Raw genomic sequence first — 27,402 nt, 5'->3', positions numbered from 1 at the left:
TGCCCTAAAAACCAAAATTGGCCAAATGGAAAAGGAAGTCCAAAAGATTACTGAAGAAAATACTTCCTTAAAAATTAGAATAGAGCAACGGGAAGCTAGTGACTTTATGAGAAATCAAGACACTGTAAAACAAATACAAAAGAATGAAAAATTAGAAAACAATGTGAAATATCTCACTGGAAAAACAACTGACCTGGAAAATAGATCCAGGAGAGAGAATTTAAAAATTACAGGACTATCTGAAAGCCATGATCAAAAAAAGAGCCTAGACATCATCTTTCAAGAAATTATCCAGGAAAACTGTCCTGATATTTTAGAAACAGAGGGCAAAATAGAAACTGAAAGAATCCACTGACATCCTCCTGAAAGAGATCCCCAAAGGAAAATTCCTAGGCATATTGTAGCCAAATTCCAGAGTTCCCAGGTGAAGGAGAAAATAGTATAAGCAGCCAGAAAGAAACAATTCAAGTATTGTGGAAACACAATCAGGATAACACAAGATTTAGCAGCTTCTACATTAAGGGACCGCAGAGCATGGAATATAACATTCTGGAGGGCAAAGGAGATAGGATTACAACCAAGAATCACCTACCCAGCAAAACTGAGTATAATCCTGCAGGGGAAAAAATGGTCATTCAGTGAAATAGAGGACTTTCAAGCATTCCTGATGAAAAGACCAGAGCTGAACAGAAAATTTGATTTTCAAATACAAGACTCAAGTGGAACATGAAGAGGTAAACAAGAAAGAGAAAATCATAAGAGACTTATTAAGGTGAAACTGTTTACATTCCTGCATGGAAAGATGAAATTTGTAACTCATGAAACCTTTGTCAGTATTAGGGTAGTTGGAGGGGAAAAAATTATATGTATGTATGTATAGATATAGATATAGATAGATAGATAGATAGACAGAGGGCACAGGGTGAGTTGAAAATGAAGGGGTCATATCTGGAGAATAAAATTAAGGAGTGAGAGAGGATTATACTAGGAGGAGGAGAAAGGGAGAGGTAGAATGGGGTAAATTATCTCACAAAAAAAAAAACACAGGAAAGATAAAATATGAACTCCTCTGTTTGGCATTTTATACTGTGGCTCTAGTTTGCCTTTCCAGGCTTAATGCAAATTATTTCTATAAATGCCCTCTCTGTCCCAGCCAAACTGAAACTTGCTATTTCATGGACTCATTCTCGTCTCCTTTCTCTGCGCTTTTGCCCAGGCTGTGCCCAGGCCTAGAATGTACCTCCTCTCAATTCTGCCTCTTAGAATCCCTGGCTTCCTTGAACGCTCAGCCCTTGTGCAATCAATGGCTTTTGCAAATCTTTGCTGATCCACTAGTGGTTAACATGGTCTTGCTCTTCAAATTATCACACAAATAATCATCAGTTTATGTGCTATATCTCCTCAATAGAATGCAAGCTCCTTGAGGATAGAACTTCCTTCCCTTCTCTTTGTCTCCCTAGCACTTGGCACAAAGCTGTGCACTTATTAGATATTTAATAATGCTTAACTCTCTTTAAACATCTGATGAACTGGTGTGGAAGAAGAATTTGATTTCTTTATCATTCTCTTTTGCTGCAGAGGGCAGAACTAGGATCAGTGGTTAAAGACTACAGGAAGCTAAATTCCAGCTCACATAGATATGTGTGGTGCAGTAGATTCAGAAGACCGAGTTTGAACGGTGGGTCTACCAGTTACTACTTAACCTTGAGCAATTAACGTAACCTCTATGAATCTCTGTTTATCTGTAAAAATGAGAGGGCTGAACCAGATGACTTCTAGCTCTAAATACTTTCCTGATAATTAGAACTATCCAAAAGTGTTATGGGCTACTTTATGAGGTTCTGGACAACTCTTCACTGGAGCTGGTCAAGAAGAAACTAAACTATTGTAAAGAATAATGTAAAAGGAAATTTGTGATTTGGGAGTCGCTTTGGCCAAGACGACCTTCCAAAGTCCCTACCACCTCTGAGATTCTGTGATTCTGATCCATACCTGGCAGTCACACACGTCACTACATGATGAGCCTGGCATCATAATCTAATGTTGCCATTTCTGGTTTAAGTTTATAATAGGGATTTATAAAGTTTATTTTAAAATGTTCACCATTAAAGAGATACTTCCTTCCTTCAAACAAGCACACAATTGGTATCAACTTGAGAATAGCTTTTTCTAATCCATTCCATAACTTTTTTCCTTTTATATGGCAGCTATATTTTTAGGTGAGATAAATCTGGTGGTTTTTATTTTCTGACATGATCTGTACAGTCTCTCTATCTGCACTTTGTCCTTCATCATGGTGTAGCAATTTCCTCATAGGATTTCCTTAATGTATTTAATGTATTCTAGACATCATGGTACAGGTGAAAGAACACTAGATTTGGTGTAAGATGACCTGGGATGCCTAGCCTCTAGCTTCTTTTTGACCAGAGAGACTGAAAGTGGATATGAGGCAGCATGGTATATGTATTGATGAGGTATCAAACTTGGCTCCCAATGGGGCCCAAACCAGATTAAAATGTAATTAAGAAACATTTAACAAAATAAAAATACAATTCAACAAATATAATGTTAATTTGTGTTTTCTAAAATCAGGATGCAACCTCATACATTTGAGTTTCACACCACAGGCGTAGCAGATGGAGAGGAGGTCTGGGAGCCAGGGTTCAAGACTTGGGTTCAAGTGCTGCCTCTGACATACACTGGTTGTGTGACAACTCACTCATCCTCTTGGGGCTCCAGGTGACTCTTTAAGACTATCAGTTTTAGTGGGCAGCTAGGTGGCGCAGTGGATAGAGCACCGGCCTGAGTTCAAATCTGCCTCAAACCAAACACTTGACACTTACTAGCTGTGTGACCCTGTCACTTAACCCTAATTGCCTTAAAAAAGAAAAAAAAAGACTATCAGTTTTAGAGAAGACGCTGAACTGCATTGGTAGAGAGCATTTTCTCACCAATGAAACCACGTGTCTAACCCTTTCACTTATCCAGTGAAATGGAGCCCACAACTGCGAGGGTCTTTTACAGTTCTAAAAATAAGGTCCTATAATCTTTTCCCACAGTAAGGCATAACTATGGTATTTGAGATACATTGTGCCCTACCAGTTTCTAAGTCTCCAGGTAGGTATTCACGACACCAAGAGTCAGCTCCCTACTCCATCCTGGCCCTGACCCTTCCACATTAACTGGTGATCCAACTAGTCTGTAGCCATTTTCCACTAAGATCCTCCTGTCCCTCTCTTCCTTCATCAGGTCTTCCACAGGCCTCATTCCAAGTCTTCCTCTCCTCTTTTCATACAAAGTTAGGGTCAGAGGTGATGACTGGTACTCACTTCCCTCTGACACGGAAAATGAATTCTCCAGAATGTAGCAGTATTATCCTTCTTTTGGTCAATGGATACTGGACATATGGAAATCATGTGGTGTGGAGAGTCTACACTTCACAGGGCATCACGTTTTTAGAAAAATCTTTGGGAATTAACCTCTTACCTGCTTGATCTGCATATAACCAGAAGATACAGGGGTTAGGGAATTTCAAGGGGCCCCCTAGGGGCCCCCCACCTTCCTCTGCATGTTGACGACTGAGAAGTTCACTATGTGAGATTCCTGTTTCTTCAAATACTTGCAAACTCCTAAAACATTAAAAAAAAAATGGACACTCTAAAAGACCAATAGGGAACAGATTAGTCTGCTGTTAACAGGCTCAGCCAGGAGAGAAGCTGTTAGCAAACTGGCAAACTCATTTTCACAATATAATTATGGCTAAATGTCATGTTGATAAGAAAACTCAAAGTTATTCCAAATCTGCCTATCAGAAAAAAATTTCCAAATAAAAGCAGAAAAAGGGTCAGAGATATGACTAACCTTTTAAACCTGGTATTTTTCTCTCTCTCTGTCTCCTTTTATTTATAGATAGGCACAACTATTTATAAATCTACTAACCAGGTACCCTACCCTCCATATTCTTCCTTCTCTAAAATATCCTTTTGGGAAGCAGCTAGGTGGCGCAGTGGACAGAGTACCTGCCCTGAAGTCAGGATGACCTGAGTTCAAATCCAGCCTCAGACTAAACACTTGATACTTACTAGCTGTATGACCCTGGGCAAGTCACTTAACCCCAATTGCCAAAAAATAAATAAATAAAATAAAACAAAATAAAATAAAATATCCCTTTGGACTGCTCCCCCCCAAAATATTCTTAATGCAGAAGTCTAATTATGTTACCTACTGTTCAAAAACCTTCAATGGCTCCCTGCCGCCCGGAGCATAAACTCCAAAAGGGGTCATGAAGAATGGGGCACAAAACACTTCTGAGGAGGGACAGGGACAAAAGAGAGAATAGAATAAATGGGGGAGGCAAGATAGGATGAAAGGAAATAAGTTAGTTTTCTGCAACATGACTACTATGGAAGTGTTTTGCATGACTACACATGTATAACCTATATCGAGTTGCTTGCCTTCTCAATGAGGGTGGGTGGGGATTTGGAACCCAAAGTTTTAAAAACAAATATTAAAAATTGCTTTCACATGCAACTAGGAAATAAGATATACAGGTAATGGGGTACAGAAATCTATCCTGCCCTACAGAAAAATAGAAGGTGGGGGGAGATAGAAGGGAGGGCAGCATAGGAGAAGGGATATTCAGAATGCACACCCTCTTGAGATTGGGGGGAGGAACAACATAGGGAGAAAATCTGGAACTCAAAATCTTGTGGAAGTGAATGTTGAAAACTAAAAATAAATAAACTAATAAATAAAATGCAAAAATAAAAAATAAATTTAAAAAAGAATGGGGCATGACTAAAATGGCTAAAACAAAAACAATTATGATCTTCGTTTTTATATATGCAGAAACTAAGTTCAGAGAGCTAAGTAAGTTGGCTAAGAATCAGAAGCAAGATCAGAATCCAGGTCTTTCTGACTGCAAGTCTACTGCCCTCTACCCACCATGCCATCCTGCTGCCCCTTGTCACACACAAACACAAATTCCTTGGCTAGATTGGCAGGCTCTCCATGAGCTGTTTCCAGCCAGCCCTTCATCTCTCTGAGAATTACAGCCTCTCCTGCTGAAAAGAGATCTCAGTCCTTTCAAGACATTCCTGACAAGTAAGCATCCAGCCTCTGCTTGAAGAACACTTGGGAATGAGAACCATTCCATCAAATCTGCTGAGGCATCCTATTCCACTTCAAAAACTTTTGTTAGGAAATGTTTCCTTAAATGAAGTCAAAATGTCTCTACTTATTCTCCCATTACCCCCCTTCACCCACTCTACATTTTAGGCAAACTGGACTACTAGGTGTACCATGATCTTATCTTGTACTCTCCCATCTCTATACACTTGTACAAGCTGTTGCTCATGCCTAGAACACACTATCTCCCCATCACCACCCATTGAAATCCTTCTCCTTCTTTAAAACTTAAAGGCCATCTCTCCTCTGACATGCTGCTTTCCCCGGTCTTCCCTTAACTAAAAGCCATCTCTTCTGCACCTATCACAGTTATCATACTAATTTGTATACCTGTAATCTTATCCCTCCATTAGATTTTAAGTTCCTTGAGAACAGAAACAGAGTCTCTTTCACATTTTAATTTCCAGTGTACAACACTGTGTTTTTAAATGAAACAGTAGTACTTAATACATCTTTGTTAAAATTACATTTTGGAAAGTTTATTCCAAGTCAAGTCAGGTTTCTCTAAATTACTTTTTCCATAGCACAAAGGTATAGTTATAGTCACATATCCACCACAACTTAAATATCGGAATGAATAAAGGATATGCTTGGATAAGAGAGTGTACACACATGCTCTTATACTACCATCAGTTTCTCCTTCTGAATACATTAAGGAAGGCCGAATCAGAAAACTCAACTCCTATAGCCATACTTAGTCACTCAAGAGACCACATTTTTTCAGCTTGAAATAAAATTTTTCCCCTCACTATCTCTTTCCATTTCCTGAACTTAGATTATTAAAAGATCCCCCATCTTTTCAAATTAGTAGTAACTGAATGAACTGACAAAGCAACACCTCACTTGCAGAGAGGACATGATTGTTCAGATCTCCTTATAGAGCCTTCTACCTTAAACATAAATGAAAACAAAACAGAACAACAAAACAAAACAAAACAAAACAAAAAACCTCTGAGCACATTTAGTCACTACCTAAAACACCACATATAAATAAGTACATGCTATATTAAGCCAGGCAATTTACTCCACATAAGAGAGGACCCAAGGCCCAGGTTCTGACTCAGAAATTTATTAAATTATGCACACAATTTTAATAGACCTAGGTATCAGACCAACAACAGAAAACTAGAAGAGGTGATGGAGCATCAAAAGCAGCTATGTATGTATATACTAGGTCAAGCAATACTCTGGTAAAAATCTTTAATGGTTCAATTCAATATGAAAGGAAATAAATTCTAGAGTTTACCATGCATATGTACAGAAGGAAGAAAGAGATTAGTTTTTCATAAAGAAAACCTGCATTCTATACATAACTTTTTTATTACTGCTACTTTGAAATATTTCAGTAGGATAACAGTTACTTACCAAACATGGCCCAAACTCCCTGGACAGGCTCCACACAACCAAAGCCCCAGGTTAAGAACTTCTGCTCTAGCCAAAGAAAACAACTTACTGTGCCCCAAACGTGTCTTGCACGTTCCACTTTTCGTAACTGTTCCTTATGCCCAGTCCCATCAGGAATGTCCTCCCTGCAAATTCCTCTCTTCAATACTGACTTCTTTGCCTCTTTCGAAAGCCCAACTCCAACGCTATCTCTTCCTAAAAGCCTTACATGAAGCCCTAGCAACAACCTTTTCTTATACAGACCTTTCATAGCCCATATTATTCTAACTATCATATCTAAAATTTGTTGCATCGTTCCCAGCACCTAACAGTGTTATGCCTATAGTATGTGGTTAATTAAACGTTTACTGAACTGAATTCCAGCAGGGAAAAGTGGTAGGTGGAACTTTAGAACAGGAAAATCTAAAATTAAGCAGTTTGCATAGTAGAGTTATGGATAATCTCAACAATTACCTGATGCAGACCAAAACACTAATGATACTAATTATTTTTTGCTCAAGAAGGGAAGGAAGTCTATCAGACGTTTTACTTCTATACCAGTGAAAAGTCAAAAATCTGGTCATTGAAATGATAATTATCTTTTAGTTGGTAATTTCACTCACGTAGAATAAAAACACAATGCCTGATAAGACTGCTAAGTGAGGTGATTCTCTAGTAATAATAATATAAAACATTCAATCTTTCCTCTTCCACCAGCATGACAATTTGGTGTCACCTGTAACAGAAAAATGAGTCTGGCCAGGCACCAGAATCTCACGTGACCTCTTTAGTTTCTATTTGGACATGACTTCAGGTCACAGAGTCTAAGGAAGTTGTGGAACTTGCTACTTTGCATGAGACCTCGTCTGGTCTCCACGGTACTAGGAAGAGGCCTCCCTCCAGACTCCAAATCCAGCTCCCTCACCACTACACACGACTGCCTCACTGGATCTCATCCCTCAGGGAGTTACCATAAGTATGGATACAGAAGCTGAGCAGGCAGAAGGTTTAAAAAAAAAATGCACCTCCCACACTCCCCTCTGATGTGAAAGATGTGGAGTGTGAAACCTGGTATTGCACAAACAACTGAGCAAAACAAATAAAATCCCAATGTAAATGGACTGAATGCCAGAAAGAAAACTACGTAAAAACTGTTATTCAAGCAAAGATCAAACAGAAAATGAAACAAGATTACAGAGGCCCCAGGGAATTATGCTATAGTGTACCAACAAAGTAGGGCACAACTATTTATGGGGGAGTGGTATTGAGACAATAGCCCAGGGCTCCCCAACGGGTCTATCAGGATCAACCAGTCAATCTTGAAGCAACTCTCTGAACGGCTGCCATGCCACTTTCCCACTCGTCTATGGGGATTTCCAGATTTGAGGCAGCTCCTTCCACCCCATCCCCCAAATGACTTGTGTTGTCAAAATCCACCAATCTGTTGCAATCTCTTTTCTTCCCCCTCCCCCCACCTTCCACACCAGAATTTCTCCTTTGGAAAAGGTTAGGAACTGCTTACAAGCCACAAAAATTTTCCCAGGACTTTGAAATCTGCCAGTTTTGACCTGGTCGTCTCACCTGGCTACTTTGCGTTTATCATGGGGGTGCAGCTTGGCAGCCATTTCTGGGTCCACCTGGCTTAGCCGGTAATGCAATTCATAGCCATCCATTTTTTCCAACTCCATTTTCCTGTCGATCACTTTCTCTCCCTTACATATTTCCTCTGAAGAATGGAAAGCTTCCCCCTGGGGTTACCAAAAATTAGTTTTAAAATGAAGATACCCTGCTTTCTGATCAGAAAAGTAATGGAACCTAGGACTACCCCCATCATGCCAAGGGCTTTAATCTTGACAGCACTACCTACAAACAGCAGAGCTGCTACTACATTAAAACATTTAGAAAAGCCTCACGTTTGGCAAGTCCCCTATAAGAAAGATAAGGTTGAGACAGTTTAATGGTGTCCACAGCTTCAGATGTCTGAGACCAGTGCCAAATGATGATTAAGCCTTTCTTACTCAGAGATCTGGTAGTATCTCTACTTCTCTGCTAAAGAAAATGTTTAATGGCTCTCTAAAGGCCTACACCATATTGTTCAAAGTCCTCAGCCTGGCGTTCAAGGCCTTCCACAGTCTGATGACACCCTAACTATCCACTCCCAATATACTACTCCCCCCCTCACTGTATATGACTCAAGGCAAATTGGCCTATGTGCAGTCTGCTGACATGCTCTATTCCTTCTCAGCTCCATGTTTTTGCTTATGCTATATTTAATACCTAGAGGTCTAGCTCCCTCTCCTATTGAAATTCTACCCATCTGTTAAAGCCAGACTCAAATGCAACTTCTTTCAGGAGGCTTTACTAAAGGCCTAGTCTGTCATGACCTTGCCTCACTCAGAGTACAGTAGTACTTTTTGGACCTCTCTGAAGCAGTTATCACACAGCATTTTGTACAACGGTTATTTATGTATATACCCTATCTCCCAATAAACTGGAAAGGCCATGAAGGAAGTCTTATCTAAAGATATCAACCGCTACCCAAAGTGCTATGTTTTTAACAGTAGGCAATATTTATTGAACTGCATTACAAAAACTACAGTAAACTTCTACTAAGATGCTAATTAATCCTAGGAAAGGCAGTGTGCCCCCCATGTGCCCTGCCCTTAGGCCAGCCAGGAAACAAACTGCACACATGCAGCTGGCATTTCTTTCAGAATATTAAGTGGGAAAATGACAGCTGCTATTCATAACAAAAAAAGACTTGTAAGGATTTGCTTCCTCTTCCTAATAAAATTCACCACAGGAGAAATTATAAATCTTTAAACCAGCATACCTTGGTGTTGATCAGAACTTTCCAGAGCAAGGATTCAATATAATAATTAGTACCTCCCACCACAATTGGAATCTTCTCTCGAGCAAATATATCTTCAATGTAAACATTAAGAAATAGCACATCAAATGGTATAATCAGAGAGTTTTTAAGTTGGAAGAGTCCTTGGAGATGATTTTTAGTTCAACTCCCTACTTTTACAGAAGAAGACATTTAGGCCAAGAGGCAATGACAAATTTAAGGTCACACCAGTTTGTAGCAGAACTTAAATTAGAACCCAGGTCTCTTGACCACATGTCCAAGGCTTTTCCACTAACCTAAGGTATCATGCATCAGAATACTATTTCTGCTTGTCTTATCTGGGAATGATGACACCAGCAAGAAGCTATATTCCTCTTGGCTGGGAGGCTGAAGGGAAAAAAGGTAAGATATAATTATAGACACCTTTTTCTACCAGAAGATCACAGGGGAAATTAATCAATCTAGAACAATGTATACATTTAAGAAAAAGGAGTTTGCACTTCAGGACAACTACTTTGTAAATACCTTCCAGTTCCCTGCTATTGGAGCCAGGCCTGTGCCGCCTAAACATGTGCAGCTGGACAGTTGTTTTCTAGAAAATGCAACAAAAATAGTTCTATTTCCTACAGAACAACACATATTGGCTACCTGGAATCATAGATTATTAGATGTGGAAGGAATCTTAGAGATCATTTAGTCTGACCTCATCTTAAAGAGGAGGGAAGTGGGGGACCAAAGAGAAAACATGACTTGCTCCAAGCCACACATGAAGGCAGTGTTTGGGCTGAGACTTAAACCTAGCTCTTGTGACTCCTATTTCTACAACCCTTCCACCAGATGGAGGGATGAGGCATATTGTACTACATGTCCCTAAAGCAGACCCCCTTATCCAAAGCCATGTGGTGATAAATGTGTTCTAATTCACAGAGAAAAAACTAGATCTACCTGGGACATCTGAAGTCCTATCTTCACAATGACTGTAGAACAGGTCACTTGCTCTATGGAGTGCCTTACACCCAAAGGCACTAGATAAAGTCTTATTTATAAATGTCTTCCCAGGAATCCCTGGATAGTAAAGCCTAGAGGGCAGGGGTAGAAATTCTTTTTTCTTTCTTAAGCAATCTAAAACCACACGAATGTTAAAAAGAAACAAAGACCCCACCCAAATAAAAAGTTGTTTGTTATAAGAGAAATGTTCCACCCACAGCTTTTAAATTGAACTCACAAGAAAGACAAAACTCTAGTAGACCACCTCCCTGCCCAACGCACAATAGATGGGTCAGTAACTAAATTATTCTTCCTATGTTCACTTATTCTAAGAACATATAAATAATGTATCACCATCCTTTTGAATTTTCATCATTATCATTATTATCATCTCCAGTTTGAAACAGATCTTTCTATACTAAAAATAATCTGCTTAATAATATTATCTTAGATTTGTAAAGCACTTTACAATTAAGTTAATAAAGTGCTTTCACAGATATGAACTCATCTGATCTCTGAAGCAACCAAAGATAGATATCATCATTCCTATTTTATGACCCACAGAAAGATAACAGGATTACAGCTTTCTAGGTGGAGAAGATAGATAATTTAGTCCAACTCCCTCATTTTGCAGATGAAGAAAGTGGGGATCAGAGAGAAGAAATGACATCTCCAAGGTCACATGGCTAGTGATTCAGTGTGGAGCACAATAGAGGGTGTTAATCTTTCTGCTCAGTTCAGTATTTTTTTCCATTACACCACATTTCATACTTTGAGAGATAACCTTATTTCAGCAATAACTTTATTTCAGAAAGAAACTTTGAAAAAAGAATTTAATTCATTTTGTTATATTTTTTCCCAAACAATTCAAAAGTGTTTTGTTTTGTTTGGGTGCTGGGGGTAGAGAAGGGGTTACTTGGGTCCCGGTAAGGTTGGTATTAATTAAAAACAACTTAGTAACCAGATGCTAAAATCACAAAATGCAGCATTTCAGCAAAATCAGTATCAACTACTAGGAGGCCCAGGCAATTATCCACCAAAACGTGATGATCATGGAGGGAGACAGGGATATGGCCCTGGAAGGAATTACCCTCTGCCACCTCCCTCAGGAAGACGCAATTGGAATTAAACTTTAGTAAAGCTTTCTTAAATCCTTTTATCATTCTACAATTTTATACTGCTTGTGGAAAGGAAGCATCTTTATCAAACAGGAGTTTAAGAACTACAATAGTTGATATATTTATTTTAACTGTGTATATTTCTTACAGATCTGATTTTCAGTATTTTATGTTGCTTTCCAATCGTGTAAAGCAAAATACAGTGAATTTGGATTTACTACTTCACTTGTGAGAGACATCTGATAAATAGAAAAGTACTGGGTTTTTTTTGTAATCATAGTTAAGAATCAAACTTTATTACTGTGAATTTCAACACATCAAGGACCAGGGATTCTTAACTGTTTTTATGTCAGAGGCCCTTTTGCTCATCCAAAATACATACAGATTTTTAGTTAATGCACATAAATTAGGTCTGAATACTTCGGGCAGAATCTTCAACCAGCTAGAAAACACATGTTTAAGATAAGCTAACATTCAATATTCCTTTGAAATCACTTCGCTATTACATCCGTCTGAGAATTTCTGGACCACTTTAGTTTAAAAAAAAAAACAAACTTGGTAAAAACAACCTTCATGAATAAATGGACTATTTATGATTCACTATTCTTCAACTAGTCTTCTCAAAGCTTTGGTGATCTGAATGGGATCTTGTGGGATAAACCACCAAGGGTAAAACTATTCTCCACACTGTTGGTGTTTGCACTGGAGAATTATCAAATCTTGCTATTTAGTCACAGAAATTAGAATTGGAAGAATTCTTAGAATCTTCTAGTCCAAGACCTTAGGCCCTCTTGGTGCAAGGGAAAGCATTACTACAAGGAATAAGGAGATAATTTTTCTGCCTCTGGTCACTGTTCTCCGCCCCCCGCCCCCCCATACTCCAAAACCAGCTGCCTGCTTTCTTGAAGGATATTAGGGCAGTTGCTTTGTTCCTGAAGTCCACCACAGTGTAATTCTTCACAAGGGGATCCACAAAGCTGATCATATGGTGTTGGCAGAGTCTCTGTTCTTGGGGGGAGACCTTGTTGGTGATGATATTTAGACCCTCATACACCTACAGAACAGAAAGTTAAAATCAGAAAATCAAACTGCCTCCTTCACATAATCAAATAATGTAGATCAAATACCAGTGAGGTGGGAGAGTGGGAAGAGAGGAGTCAGGGGCAGATTGGGCCGTTCCTGGGCACTAAAGACTTCCATTTATAAAGACCCTAGGACCAGGGTTTCTTAACTGTTTTTATGTCAGAGACCCTTCTGACAATCTGGTGAAGCCAATCAATCCTTTCTCAGAATGTTTTTAAATGCGTAAAATATAAGAGGTAACCGATCATACTGAAATAGTTATCAAGATATTTAAAAAACAACTTTATAGACTTTTGGGTTAAGAAATTCTGAACTAGACAGACTGGAAGTAGTTGTAATAAGGGCTTTTCTATCAAATTAAAACTATTAGCTTTAATGATATAAGCAGAATTAAGTACACAGTTTGAGTCTAAAAAAAGGTTCTCAAAGATTGAGTTTTTAAAAGTACCTCATAATGGATTCTTTGTTTTGTTTATTCAGTTTATCATAAGGCAAAATTAAGATGAAATTCTGCATTACTAATAGCGCTCTTTGAAAATGTGTTGACATTTCATTTGTGAATGGTACTCAGGATTTAGACAAGTCAATTTCTAGATAGGTCTGTTTCTCTGTTCATTTTCTTACATCAAGTCTACTAATCTGATGTTAAGATCCCAAATAATAATAGTTCATAATTTTACAACCCCTTAAAATTCATTGCTCTCACCTAAAATCTCTCAGTTGCTAAATCTGATGGTCTCTCAACCTTCTTCCTGCTTGACCTCTCTGAAATATTAGGGCAAAGATGGGATGGAGAGAAAGGGAGGGAAGAGAAGAGAATAAGCATTTATGTATCACCTATAATATACCAGAGTCTGTGATAAGTGCTTTGCAAATATCTCATTTGATCCTCAGAGCTAACAAAGTAGGTACTATTATTATTATTATCACTCCCACTTTACAGATGAAGAAATTGAAGCAAATAAAGGTTAAGTGACTTGTCCAAGGTCACACAGTTAAATGTGGGAAGCTGACTTCGAACTTGGATCTTACTGACCCCAGGCTCCGTCTACTGTGGCACCTAGCTGCATTTGACATTGTTGGACCACTCTTTCCTACATTGTCATGACACTGCTCTCTCCTGGTTCTCCTTCTACCTGTCTGACCTCTATTTAGTCTCCTTTTCTAGGTCTTCATTCATGTCCCACTTTCTTCATGGACCCTTCTTTTTGTCTGTCTCTAACCTATCTCTTTGTGATTTCCATCTGTTCTAATGGGATAAATAATCACCTTAAGTCAGATGATTCCCAGATCTATATTGTCAGTTTCTCTCCTGAACTACAGTCCCCTTATCACTAGCTCCCTGCTAGGCATCTCTGAATGGATGTCCTAAAAGCTTCTCAAATGCAACATGTCTAACTATAATACTTACCTTTCCCCAAAACTCTTCCCTCATCAAAATGTTGCTATTTTTTTGAGGGTGCCACCATCCTCCCAACCACCTAGATTTGCATCCTTAGAATCGTACTCCACTTTTCACTTTCCATCATCCTTCTCCCCATATCCAACTGGTTCTCCAATCTTGTCCATTTACCTCCCCACCATCTTTGGCACCAATCTCTTTCTCTCCATTCACAAAGTCACTACCCTACTTTGAGTCCTCACACTCTCCCCTAAACTACTACATCCGCCTCCTCAGATTCCCAGCTTTCAGTCTCTTCTCTCTCCAATTCTCCACAGAGCTGCCAAAACAATTCTTCTAAAGTATAAGACTAATACTGTCACTCTCCTTAAGAACCTTTCTTTAGTGGCTCCCTCTTGCCTCTAGAAACTCAACTTGGCATTTAAAGGGTATCACAAATTCTGCCTCCAGCCTACATTACCAGGCTTATTTCATATTCACACTAGTTTACTTATTGTTACAGTATTTCCTAAACTCATGAATCACCCCACTTCGTTCCTGTGTGAATCGCTGTCTTTTCACTGGCTGACTGTCCCCTATATCTGAAATGCACTCCCTCGTCACCTCGGCCCCCTGGAATTCCTAGCGTCTTTTCATGTTCAACTCATGTGCCATCTGCTATAGGAAGTCTGTCCTGAACGTCTTAGTGCTCCTGTCCTTTTTACTCAAATTATCTATTATATACTTCTATCTGTTCATATATCATTTCCCTCCCACCCACCCCCCTTTCCCAGCAACCTCATGCAAGTGCCTTGGAGGCAGGGAATGATTTTCATTTTGTGTATCACTAGCACCTAGCACAGTATCTTGAACAAAATAACAATGCTTCTTACATGGGGGCACAAAGTGCTTTCTTCACAACCACTCAGCCAGACAGTAGTACAAGTATCATTAATCCCATTTTTATAGCTGAGTAAACTGAGGCTAAAAGAGTCTAACTCACCTGCCCATTGTCATACACATTAGTGGCATAGCCAAACCTTGAAACCACACAGTAACCAAAAAGAAGTATTTGATTTCCCTGAACTCTACTTTGCAGGTCACTAAGCAAAAGTCTCACTACCCAGACAGGAACATCTTGTCTGCTGGCTCTTTATCTGTCATTCTGCCTGGTAAAAGTTCAGATCCACCCTTTTCCAAACACAGAGTCCCAGGTAAAGACATGTCTGAAAACATCTGTTTGAAAAAGAAGACTAATCCTTCAAGATACACAGTTACCTGAGTAAACACAAATAATAAGCATTCTTGCAAATATTAAAAGCTTTTCTTATTCTATATTCTCCCTTGTTTATACATTATCTAATCAAGTAACCAAAGAAGAAAAGACTGCAAATTTCACTGAGATCACACCGGGACATCAATCAAGGATTTAAGTACTGACCTAAGTGATAAGGAAGTGAAGGAAAAAAAAATGAGTAACAACCCTTACTCACAAGGAACTTACTAATGGGGAACAGCCTAACGGGGAAGACAACAAGCACACATAAGTAAATAGAGATTAAATACAAATAAATTTGTTTGTATATAGTTTGTATATAGTTTGAATAGAGGATACTAGCAGTTGGGGAAATCAGAAAAGACTTTATGTAGAAGGTATTTGGGCTTCATCATGAAGGAAGAGAGGGATCCTCTGAGGTGGAGGTAAGGACAGAGAGCATATTAAAGGTATAAAGAAGAATGAACAATTTAAAGGCATAGAGGAGGGAGATTAAATGTTAAAGAGAAAAAGAGAGGTGCCCAACTGAGATGGATAACAGAGTAAGAGTAACAGAGGGAGTAATGTTCATTGAGGCCAGAAAAAGGCTGAAGCCAGATTATGAAGATTTAAAAAACTAAACTTTTATTCTAGACGCAATAAGGGGCCACTGGAATGAAGAAGGGAGTGACACGGTTAAATCTACAATTAAAGAAAATCACTCCAATGGCAGTACGTGGGATGGACGAGAAAGACAAGGGACTTGAAGCAGAAAACGTTCAAGAGGCTGTTAAAAGTAATCCAGGTGGGAGGTGAGTATAGCCTGGACTAAGGTGATGGATGTGTGAGTAGAAAGGAGTTGGTTGTGAAAGATGTTACAGAAGTGGAAATGGCATGATATGACAAGTGACTGGTTATGTGAGGTGAGAGAGACTGAAGAGTTAAGAATAACATGGAGATTACAAACCTAGGATACTAGAAAGATTAAGGTGTCCTGCATAGAAATACGGAAATTTAAAAGAGGAGAGGGTTTGAGGGGAAAGATGCTCCATTCTGGACACTCTGAACTTTAGTTGTCTCTAAGACATCCAGTTTGAAATGTCTAATAGACAACTGGTGATACAGGATTGAAGCACGTGGAAAAGTGACTTTTGCTGGATATACAATGGATCTATGAGTCACCTGCATGTTGTCTGCCCTTTGTTTCAAAAGACCAATGATATCACAGGGTGATGTCTTGACTTGAATGTGAATTGAATTTAAGTGAGGCAGAGTTATGCACAGTCATCAGCCTCACACTCTCTTTGAGTCATCGAAGTCCAGCAGCAGGACAAAAGTCAGGACTACTGTCCGACCATTTTGGAAAGCAATTTAGAACTATGCCTAAAGGGCTATAAAAATGTGCATACCCTTTGACCCAGCAATAGCACTTTTAGGGCTGTATCCCAAAGAGGTAATAAAAAGGGGGAAAGGACCCACACGTACAAAAATATTTACAGTAGATCTTTTTGTGGTGGCAAAGAATTGGAAATTGAGGGGATGCCCATCAATTGGGGAATGGCTGAACAAGTTGTGGTATATGAATGTAACGGAATACTACTGTACTATAAGAAACGATGAACAGGCTGACTTCAGAAAAACCTGGGAAGACTTGTAGGGTCTGATGCTGAGTGAAGTGAGCAGAATCAAGAGAAACGTTGTACACAATGACAGCCACGTCATGCAATGACTAACTTTGACAGACTTAACCCTTCTCAGCAATGCAAGGATCTAAGACATCTCCAAAAGTCTCATAACGGAAAATGCTATCCACATCCAAAGAAAGAACTATGGAGTTTGAATACAGATTGAAGCACACTATTTGCTCCTTTTTTTTCCTTCTGTTTTGTTTCTTCTTTCTTGTGGTTCTAATTCTTCCTTAGAACATGACTAGTGGGGCAGCTAGGTGGCACAGTGGATAAACTCTGGCCTTGGAGTCAGGAGGTCTTGAGTTCAAATCCGGCCTCAGACACATAACACTTACTAGTGGGGTGACCTGGGCAAGTCACTTAATCCCATTGCCTAGCCAAAAAAAAAAAACAAAACATGAGTAGTGTGAAAATATGTTTAATAGAAATGTATATGTATAGCCTATATCAGATTGCATGCCTTCTTGGGAAAGGAGGTGAGGAGGGAGGGGGAGAAAAATTTAAAACTCAAAAGATTATGGAAATGATTGTCGATGAATCAAAATAAATAAATTAATTTTTTTTTTAAAAGTCAGGACTACTGGCAATGCCCTGGAATGAAATAGATGACCTTGGTGTCTTTGATGTCTGACAAAGCTCTACTCACTGCAAAGCACTTGCTTCATGGCTGTTGGAACAAATTGTTCTCATCTGCCCATTCTGCCAGAAGAAGTCTTCACACGCTTGGGGTAGACAACCCCCTAACTCACCAATAGATTTGAGGCCTGTCAGTGACTCTCAACGTGGTTTAGCCTGTCTGCCAAGATGATTTTACCAGGGTGTGACCACCACAAACGCTACAGCTTCTTGGAGCTGTGAGAGTTGGGTGAAAGGTGTACACCAAAGGTAGATGAGCAACAACACACAGTAGCAAATGACCATAGTAATTTAGTGTTCGATAAATGCAGAGACCCAACCTTTTGGAACAGGAACTCACTATTTGACAAAAACTTCTGGGAAAAGTGGAAAGCAGTTTGGCAGAAACTAGGTATAGACCAAACATCAATTTCCCCATCTCACACCATCTACCAAGATAAGGTCAAAATGGATAGATAATTTAGATAAAGGATAAAGGTATCCTTTATGTCACCTGCACAGAGATAAGAACTAAACTCTTGGGAGCTGATGTGCTTACCGAGAGTGTCTCAGGAAGAGGAGAGTCCACAACAGAATCTAGAGCATTCAGTTCAGCAACTACTAGGCCCAAGTTGGCCTCACCAAACGAAAGAAGGATTTTAACTACTGGATGATGGAGACAGAGGGGGGCTTGGAGGACATCCATTTCAGGTATTGTAAGCAAGGCAGGGAGATTATAGCAGGAAGGACAAGGAAAGATGTAGGAGTCCACTTCGGCTAGAACAAAAGGAAACAGAATGACATAATGCTGATAGGTCAGCTGGAGTCAGACGGTGGAGGCCCCTAGATGCAAAGGCAGGAGCTTATACTTTATTTGGTAGGCAACGGGTAATCTGAAGGTTTTGGAATAGAGTAACAACATGATCAAGCAGAGAACTGGTTAAGATTACTTGGGTAGCCTATGGGTAATGGTCTAGATAGACATGCAAAGCAGTCTTATTAGAATATTCCCAAAATCTTGGCAAGAGATAGACAGGAGAGAAATATGAGGTGATCTTATTAGAATATTTCAAAAATGTTGGCAAGAAAGGACGAGGGCATGTTCTTGGCTATTACAGTTTCACCTAGAATTCAATAGTGGTATTTCTGAAAACAGCAGAAAAACAACGTAATGACTGCTAAATTTAATGTAGTAAAGAGACCAACCAATTTCCAGCAGAAATAAAGTCAGAAAATAGGGAAAGAACAAATAGAATAAGTAATAATACAGACGAAGCTTCGATAAGAGGAAGGGTCAGTTTCCAACTACAAGTTATCTTGTGCCTGGCAGTGTTAAACTCACTGCATCTCAGCATAGTGAAATCATGGTATTCTTTTTCAATTACGTCTTTTTTAGCAGACCTCTACAAACTGTTCAAAAATATACTGTGGGTATGAACTATATGACTCTTTGAAAACTTTCAAAGCAAAAAATGTTTGGTTGAAAGACAAGGGCACTCAAGATAGCTGAGAACCAAGCCCAAGTCTGCTACTTACTAGCCATATGACCTTGGCCATTTTGCTTTTCTAAGAATTTCAGTTTTCTCATCTGTAACATGAATGTCCCACTCAGCTCTGACATATTCTGATTTTGTCCAGAAGTCAAAAGGAAAAAGTAAACACAATTACTATCTCATCCTCCTTCTTCCCATCTCTCCCCTTTTTTCAACAATACTACTCACATCTTTTTTTTTTAACAAAAATCTACTATTTCTCTCCCTCACATTTTGCCCCTACTGAAAAAGAAAAAAGGAACAACATCCCTGCAGCAAATAAGCATAACCAACTAAAAGAAATCCCCACATTGATCATGTCCAGAAATCTTATGTCTCATTCTGCAGCCTGAGTCCATCACTTCTATGAGGTGGGTGGAATGTTTCATCAGTTGTCTAGAACAGTGGGTAGTAAACTAAGGCCCTAGAGTCAAATTCACCAAATCCCCAGGCCTGTTTGTTTAGTGTCTGTGAACTAAGAATACACCTACTCCTGCTTTAGGGCCTACTCCTGCTTTAGGATCGTGGTTGATCACTTAGTTGATCAGGGTTCTTACATCTTTCAAAGGCAGCTACGTGGCACAGTGAATAGAGCATGAGGCTTGGAATCAGGAAGTGCTAAGCTCAAATCCAGCCTCAGACACTTAATAGCTACACAACTCTGGGCAAGTCACTTAATCTCTATTTGCCTCAAATTTCTTCAATTGTAAAATGGGGCTAATAACAGTACCTGCCTTGCAGTAATTGTAAAGTCTTAGCACAGAGCCTAGCACATAGTAGGCTCGATACAAATACTTATTCCCTTCCCTATCCCTTCTTCCTCATTTTTTCTTACAGCCGAGTAGTATTTCATTACATTCACACACCATAATTTAGTCACCACCCAATGGATGGGTACACCTTTAGTTTCTAGTTCTTTACTAATACAAAAATGGCTGCTATAAATATTTTTGTATCTATAGGTCCTTTTCCTCTTTCTATGATCTTTTTTTTTTTTGGTGAGGCAATCAGGGTTAAATGACTTGCCCAGGTTCACACAGCTAGCGTCAAATATCTGAGGTCATATTTGAACTCAGGTCCTCCTGACTTCAGGGCTGGTACTCTATTCATTGCATCACCTAGCTGCCCCTGTGATCTCTTCAGGGTACAGGCCTAGTAGGAGATACAGCTGGGTAAAAATTTAGCAATTTTGGCAACAGTTCCAAATTGCTTTCCAAAACAGCTGGACCAATTCAAAGCTCCAGCACAGTGCATTTAGTGTGCTTGTTTTCTTGCAGCACACCTCCAACACTTTCCTTATTTGTCAACTTTGCCAAAAGTCCAGTGCATTTTTTAACTACACCACGTTGTCAAGTTGAAAGGCCTCTTTAAGCTCAATTAATAGGGCTTCTTCATATTACTGATGAGAAGCAGAGGTCCAGAGAGGGGAAGAAACTTTAAGAAATCACAGAGCTGGTTGCTCTGTATTACACCACTCCTAAGAGTCGGCACGGTACAATGTGCCAGACTCAAGCTTGCTGGGCTACTCAGTATTAAACTCCAGGCGAGTCATTTCATCTCTCTAGACCTGAGCTTCCTCATCTATAAAGTAGTTAAAATACTTGAACTACTAAAATTCACAGGAAAGGGGCAGCTAGAGCACAGTGGATAGAGCACTGGTTCTGGAGTCAGGTGGTTCACATGTGGCCTCAGACACTTAACCCCATTGCCCAGCCCCCAAAAAAAATTTCACAGGAAAGCAGTTTATAAACATTACACGTTACAAAAATGTAAATTAGTCTTCACATCCCTTTTGATGTCTATATGCAATGTCATCTTGGCACAGAGGTCTATGGATGCTCAAAAGCTACCCCAACAGAGCATGATCTGACAAGTTCTCCCAAGCAAGAAAGGAAAGGAGCCCTCTAATATAGTTTTGGTGAAGTCTGCTTTTGCTGTGGCTCAAAATTCCAAATGATGTTATAATCTTAGTTACAGAAATTTAAACAGAGTAATTCAACCATCAGAAGTAGCTGCCTAGCGGCATCAGTGCCCAAGAAAACAGACTTCAATATTATATCCTATGAGGATTCTCCACTCCAGCATAGCACATTCAAAAGGAAATATGAGCTAAAAATGTCTATCTACCTATACCAAGTGCTCCTAGGACAGAAAGCAGCTAGAAGACATATATCTCTCCTCAAGTCTATTGTAAGATGGTCTTGTAGAGCCTGGTTAAATTTCCATATAAACATTTCCCTGAATCATCTGTAGGTTTAATGTTTAACTGATCATGAAAATGTTGGGTAGGTGGACTAGACTCTGGAAGAGAAAATGGCCTCTCACCCCAACCTCCAATAGTCCTAATTATTTACTAAAAGGAATAGTCTGAATTTTCCCTGGTCTCCAAAATGCCCAAGTAACTCACAGAAGGATGCAAAGGATTTGACAGCTCTAGAAAAGCAACAGTTCGCATCTTATTTCTAGAACTGCCAAACTAAAAGCTTTACAACAACGGTATACAAAATCTCAAACCCTGCTTAAAGATGAAGCTAAATGTCCGATGCTTTGATTCCTAATCTCACTCAGAATACTAGAAATCACATCCCCTGTGAATAAAAGTTCAGCTTTTCAGGTACACAACAATAACTATTGGCAATGAAGGAACTTTACAAAACCAGCTCTTAGAGTTAGAGCTGGGGAGGGGGCTTAGAGATCATCTAATCCAACAACCTCACGCTCTGAAGGGAGAGGTGAAGTTTTACTCAGGTTGTACAAAAAGCAACTTCAATGTACGATGTAAGAGAAACCATTCTACAACAGTTTGAACAAGATCCAGAAGTATCAAAACTGTGTCAGCTCAGTGAATCAATGTGGCAGCCCAAACAGCTGATGTGACTTTGGCTGCATCAAGAGCAGCACAACTTCCAAGCCCTAAAGAAACCACAGTCCCGCAGTCGACTCTGGTCACACCACATCGAGAGGACTGCACTCAGCTGGGAGAGTCATAGTTCAGCAAGGTCAAGGATAAGTTAGAGATCATCCAGGAGGACAACCCAGATGCTAAAGTGCCTTGAGTCTCAATCATATGAGAATCAGTTGAAGGAATGAGGTTGGAGAGGTAACTCAGGGAACATGACAGCCGTTTTTAAGTATATGGAGTGCTGTTATGATGAAGGCAGATTAGATTTATTCTGTTTGGTCCCTGAGGACAGAAATAGGAGCAATGAATATAAAGTACCAAGAGGAAGATTTAGATTTGATGTCAAGAAAAAATTTCTAAAAATGAGCAATTATTATCCATGAGTTCAACTGTCTGTACCACACACGGTATTCTGCTTTCCATTAGAAGGGCTGCAACTCTGTATGCCCATTCAGATAATGACATTTCCCCCAGCTTCTGGGATAAGAACTCACTATTTGACAAAAACTGTTGGGAAAACTGGAAAAGAGTATGGCAGAAACTAGGCATAGATCAAAATCTCATACTACATACCAAAACAAAGTCAAAATGGGTTCATGATTTAAATATATAGGCTGATACTATAAACAAACTGGGAGAGCAAGGAATAGTTTACTTATCAGATTTATGGAAAACATAAGAATTCATGACCAAACAGGAAATAGAAAACATTACAAGATGCAAAATGGATAATTTTAATTACACTAAAGCGAAAAGTTTTTGCACAAATAAAGCCAATGCAACCAAGATTAGAAGGAAAGTATAAAATTGGGAAAGAATTTTTACAACCAGTCTCTCTGATAAGGGCCTCATTTCTAAATATATAAAGAATTAAGTCAAATTTATAAGAATACAAGTCATTCCCCAATTGATAAATGGGCAAAGAATATGAACAGGCAGTTTTCAGATGAAGAAATTAAAGCCATCTATAGTCAAATGAAAAAATGCTCTAAATCATTATTGATTAGAGAAATGCAAATCAAAACAACTGTGAGGTACCACATCACACCTATCAGATTGGCCAACATGACAAAGCAGGAAAATGATAAATGTTGGAGAAGATGTGGGAAAATGGGAACACAAATGCACTGTTGGTGGAGTTGTGAAACGATCCAACCATTTTGGAGAGCAATTTGGAACTATGCCCAAAAGGCTATCAAAATGTGCATACCCTTTGACCCAGCAATAGCACTTTTAGGGCTGTATCCCAAAGAGATCATACAAATGAGAAAAGGACCCACACGTACAAAAATATTTATAGCAGCTCTTTTTGTGGTGGAAAAGAAATGGAAATTGAGAGGATGCCCATCAATGGGGGAATGGCTGAACAAGTTGTGGTATATGAATGTAACGGAATACTACTGTACTATAAGAAACGATGAACAGGCTGACTTAAGAAAAACCTGGGAAGACTTGTGTGGTCTGATGCTGAGTGAAGTGAGCAGAATCAAGAGAAACGTTGTACAATGACAGCCACGTCATGCAATGACTAACTTTTACAGACTTAACCCTTCTCAGCAATGCAAGGATCTAAGACAGCTCCAAAAGTCTCATAATGGAAAATGCTATCCACATCCAAAGAAAGAACTATGGAATGTGAATGCAGATTGAAGCATACTATTTGCTATTTTTCTTTCTCTTCTTTTAAGTTTTGTTTCCTCTTTCTGGTGGTTCCTCCTATTGGTTCTAATTCTTCCTTACAACATCACTAATGTAAAAATATGTTTAATAGGAACGTATATGTATAGCCTATATCACATTGTGCGCCATCTTGGGGAGGGTGGTGGGGAGGAAGGGGGAAAAAATTTTAAACTCAAAAGCATATGGAAATGATTGTTGATAAATCAAAATAAATTAATAAAAAAATGACCAAAAAAAAGTTGTGGTATATGAATGTAATGGAATATTATTGTGCTATAAGAGATGAGCAGGTGAACTTCAGAAAAACCTGGAAAGACTTGTATGGACTGATGCTGAGTGAAGTGAGCAGAACCTGGAGAACGTTGTACACAGTAACAGCCACATTGTGCGATGACTAACTTTGACAGACTTAGCCTTTCTCAGCAATGCAAGGATCTAAGACATCTCCAAAAGTCTCATAATGGAAAATGCTATCCACATCCAAAGAACTATGGAGTTTGAATGCAGATCGAAACATACTATTTGCTATTTGTTTTCCTTCTGTTTTGTTTTGTTTTCTCTTTCTTGTGGTTCCTCGTATTGGTTCTAATTCTTCCTTACAACATCACTAATGTGAAAAGATGTTTTATAGGAATATATGTATAGCCTAGGTCAGACTGTGTGCCATACTGGGGAGGGAGGGAGAGAAAAATTTTAAACTCAAAAGCTCATGGAAGTGATTGTTGATAAAGCAAAATAAATTAATTAAAAAAAAGATAATGGCATTTCATGATAGTCTATATACACCGCATCCTGCATTAAATATTCAGTAAATGACCAAAACAACAAAAACACAAAGACGACTGTCTCAAAGTGGAAAGAGCTCCTTCAGAAGGCAGTGTCTGTATAACCACTATCATAGTAAGCTATGCCAGAGACTCCTTTCAGGAACAGGTTGGGCAGGATGGCAGATGAGGTCCCTTTCAACTTGAAATGCTCCAATTTTGTTCAAGGTCACAAAAGTACAAAGTAGCAGAGCTGGAACTATAACCCAGGTTTTCTGATTCCAAATGCTGCTTACAGGAACAATGTAAAATCTACAACACAGTTAAATGGTAGAAGCATAGCAACTATGCAGTTCATAATTGTACCTTTTTACCCCTCAATCTGCAAGTATACATTTAGAGTCAACTATTATTAAGTTATTATTAAGCACCTACCATGTGCCAAGTATTGTGCTAAGTGATAGGAATACAGAAGGCATAAAAAGTCTCTGCTCTCAAGGAATTCACAGTCTAATGGGGAAGATGGCATGAAAACAGTATGTTTAAACAAGATATAGTCATGATAAATTGGAGATCATCTCAAAGGGATAGCCCTAAGATTAAGAAAGACCTTTCTGCAAATACTAGGATTTGAAGGAATCCAGGGAAGCCAGGCAGTGGATATGATGAGAGGAAGAGCGTTGCAGGCAGCAGAGACAGCCAGTGAAAATGCTTAGTCAGAAAATGGCAGCAGTATGAGAAACAGCAAGGAGGTCAGTGTCAGAAGGTGGAGGAGAGGAAGACAGACGACTGGAAAGGCAGAAAGGTGCCAGATTACGAAGGGTTTTGAATGCTGTCAAAAAGGATTTTATATTTGATACTGGAAGTAAGAGGGAACCACTGGAGTTTACTGAATAGAGGGTGATATGATTAGACCTATGTTTTAGGAAGAACAATTCGGCAGCTGAGCTGGAGGATGCGCTGCAGTGTGGAGAGACTTGTGGCAGGGAGACCAACCTGCAGGCTATTGCAATAGTCCAGGTATAAAGCTAGGAAGGCCTGCAACAGGGGGCTGGTAGTGTCAGAGGAAACAAAGGGGTATATGCCAGAGGTGTTGGGAAGGTAAAATCAGCAAAAGATCAGATACAAGGAGTTAAGGGATGGTACTTAAGTAGCAAGCCTGGGTAACTGGGAGGATGATGGTACCCTATACAGTAAGAGGGAAGTTAGGAAAAGTAGAAGGAGGTGATAAGTGCAGTTTTAGACATGTTGAGTTTAAGATATTTATAGGAGATATAATTCAAATGTCCAAAAGTTAATTGGAGATGAAAGACTGGAGTTAAGAAGAAGAGTTAGGGCTAGATAACTATATCTGAGAATCCCCCACAAAGAGATGTTAACTGAATCCATGAGAATTCATGAGAATATTAAATGAAATAATACCAAAAGAAAACAGAAAAAGGCACAGGACAGAATCCTGTGCCCTGTTGGTCACCTACAGTTAATGGGCATGACCCAGATAAAGATCCAACAAAAGAGACAGAAGAATCAGTCAGACGAGCAGGAGAATCAGGAAAGAAGTGTCACAAAAACCTAGAGAGAAGAGAATATCAAGAAGAAAATGATCAATGGTATCGAAGACTGCAGAGAGGTCAAGAAGGATGAGAGCTGAGAAAACGCCATTGGATTTAGCAATTAGATCACCGGTAACTTTGAAGAGAGCAGTTCCAATTGAAGGATGAGGTCTGAAGCCAAACTGCAAAGAGTCTTTAAAAAGAGTGAAAGGAAAGGCATTTTCCAGGAAAGATATTTCCTGCAGACAGTCTTCTCAAGGAGTTTAGCCATAAAATAAAGGAGAGATGAGGGATGATAGCTAGCAAGGGTGGTCAGATCAAGTGAGGTTTTTTTTTTTAATAAGGAAAACACAGATATGTTTGCAGGCAGTAGGAAAGTAGCCAGTTGACAGATGAACCAGTCCCAGATCTGTATGCTGGTCCAATAAATAGCAGAAGCAACTTTGCTATTTTAATATTTGGTAGAACACTCAGTTCTACCATGTCAAAGAGTTTCCTAAAGCAAGTTATGTCCACCCTATCTTAATGGCCTCATTTCCCATTACTTTCCCTCTCCATGAGTCCCATGTTCTAGACAAACTGGGGTGGGTAGTGAACTACTGTAACCTGGTGTCATCATGTCCTTTCCCACCTCATGCAGTCTCACAGGTTGCCCCTCAGGCACTCCTTCAAAAGAATTCCTTTTCATGAAATTTTTCAGAATCATACAACTTCAGAGCTGGAATGGACCTCAGTGGCCATACCTTTCAGAATATTTCCCTTCTTTTAAGGATTAGATCAGGTGCTAGTTTTCCTAAAAAGCCTTCCTATACAGGTAATCTAGTCCATCACATATGCGAACTCTTTTCTACAATAATTCTCAATTCAAGTAGTCATCCAGCCTCTTATTTGAAGATCCCCCAATGAAGGGGGAAGATTCACTGCCTCCCAAAGTGGACCAATCTATTTTTGAACAGCTCTAACTGTTAGAAAGTATATCCCTGCATCCAACCTAAATATAACCCTGCAACTTCTCTTCATTGCTCTCTAGTACTCCTCCCTGGAGCCAGAGAAAGTCCAGTTCCTCTTCCATATTACAACCCTTCAAATACCTGAAGACAAGTATGTACCTTTCCAAGTCTTCCATTCTGCAGGCTAAATATCAGTATTTCATTTGAGTGATAATATATGGAAGGAAGCATGTTCTTCATGCCTCCTATCACCGTGGTCATCCTTTTCCAGATATATTCCAGCCTGTTTTCTAAAATATGGTTCCTTTAAACAGGGCCCAACTAGTACAAATTACAGGGGAACTACTGCTTCCCTCAGTAAGTACACTCTACCTCTTTTAACATGGTATAGGGATAACATTTGGTCATCGAGTCAAACAGTTAACGTACACTCCAAATTCATAGCCCATGAAAACCCTCAGACTTCCCAAAAG

General features: G+C 39.3%; 1 protein-coding gene across 2 annotated transcripts in view; it reads right to left on the bottom strand.

Moving 5' to 3' along the window:
- Nucleotides 1–27,402, bottom strand: part of TRIT1 (tRNA isopentenyltransferase 1) — an 86,353-nt gene that overhangs the window by 24,451 nt on the left and 34,500 nt on the right. Inside the window, exons 2-6 of one of the 2 annotated variants that reach the window (XM_027864499.1) lie at nucleotides 13,316–13,374; nucleotides 12,440–12,580; nucleotides 9,404–9,502; nucleotides 8,152–8,318; nucleotides 3,487–3,629 (exon numbers count right to left, since the gene is read on the bottom strand). In XM_027864499.1, coding sequence (XP_027720300.1) covers nucleotides 3,487–3,629; nucleotides 8,152–8,318; nucleotides 9,404–9,502; nucleotides 12,440–12,511 — 481 coding nt within the window. In that variant the 5' untranslated portion in view covers nucleotides 12,512–12,580; nucleotides 13,316–13,374. The remainder of the gene's footprint in view (nucleotides 1–3,486; nucleotides 3,630–8,151; nucleotides 8,319–9,403; nucleotides 9,503–12,439; nucleotides 12,581–13,315; nucleotides 13,375–27,402) is intronic. The other variant, XM_027864500.1, reaches the window with a different exon arrangement.

Source organism: Vombatus ursinus, unplaced genomic scaffold (assembly GCF_900497805.2).
Source record: "Vombatus ursinus unplaced genomic scaffold, bare-nosed wombat genome assembly UNPS02014775.1, whole genome shotgun sequence".
Classification (NCBI taxonomy): domain Eukaryota; kingdom Metazoa; phylum Chordata; class Mammalia; order Diprotodontia; family Vombatidae; genus Vombatus; species Vombatus ursinus.
This window is presented reverse-complemented; position numbering and strand designations above follow the sequence as displayed.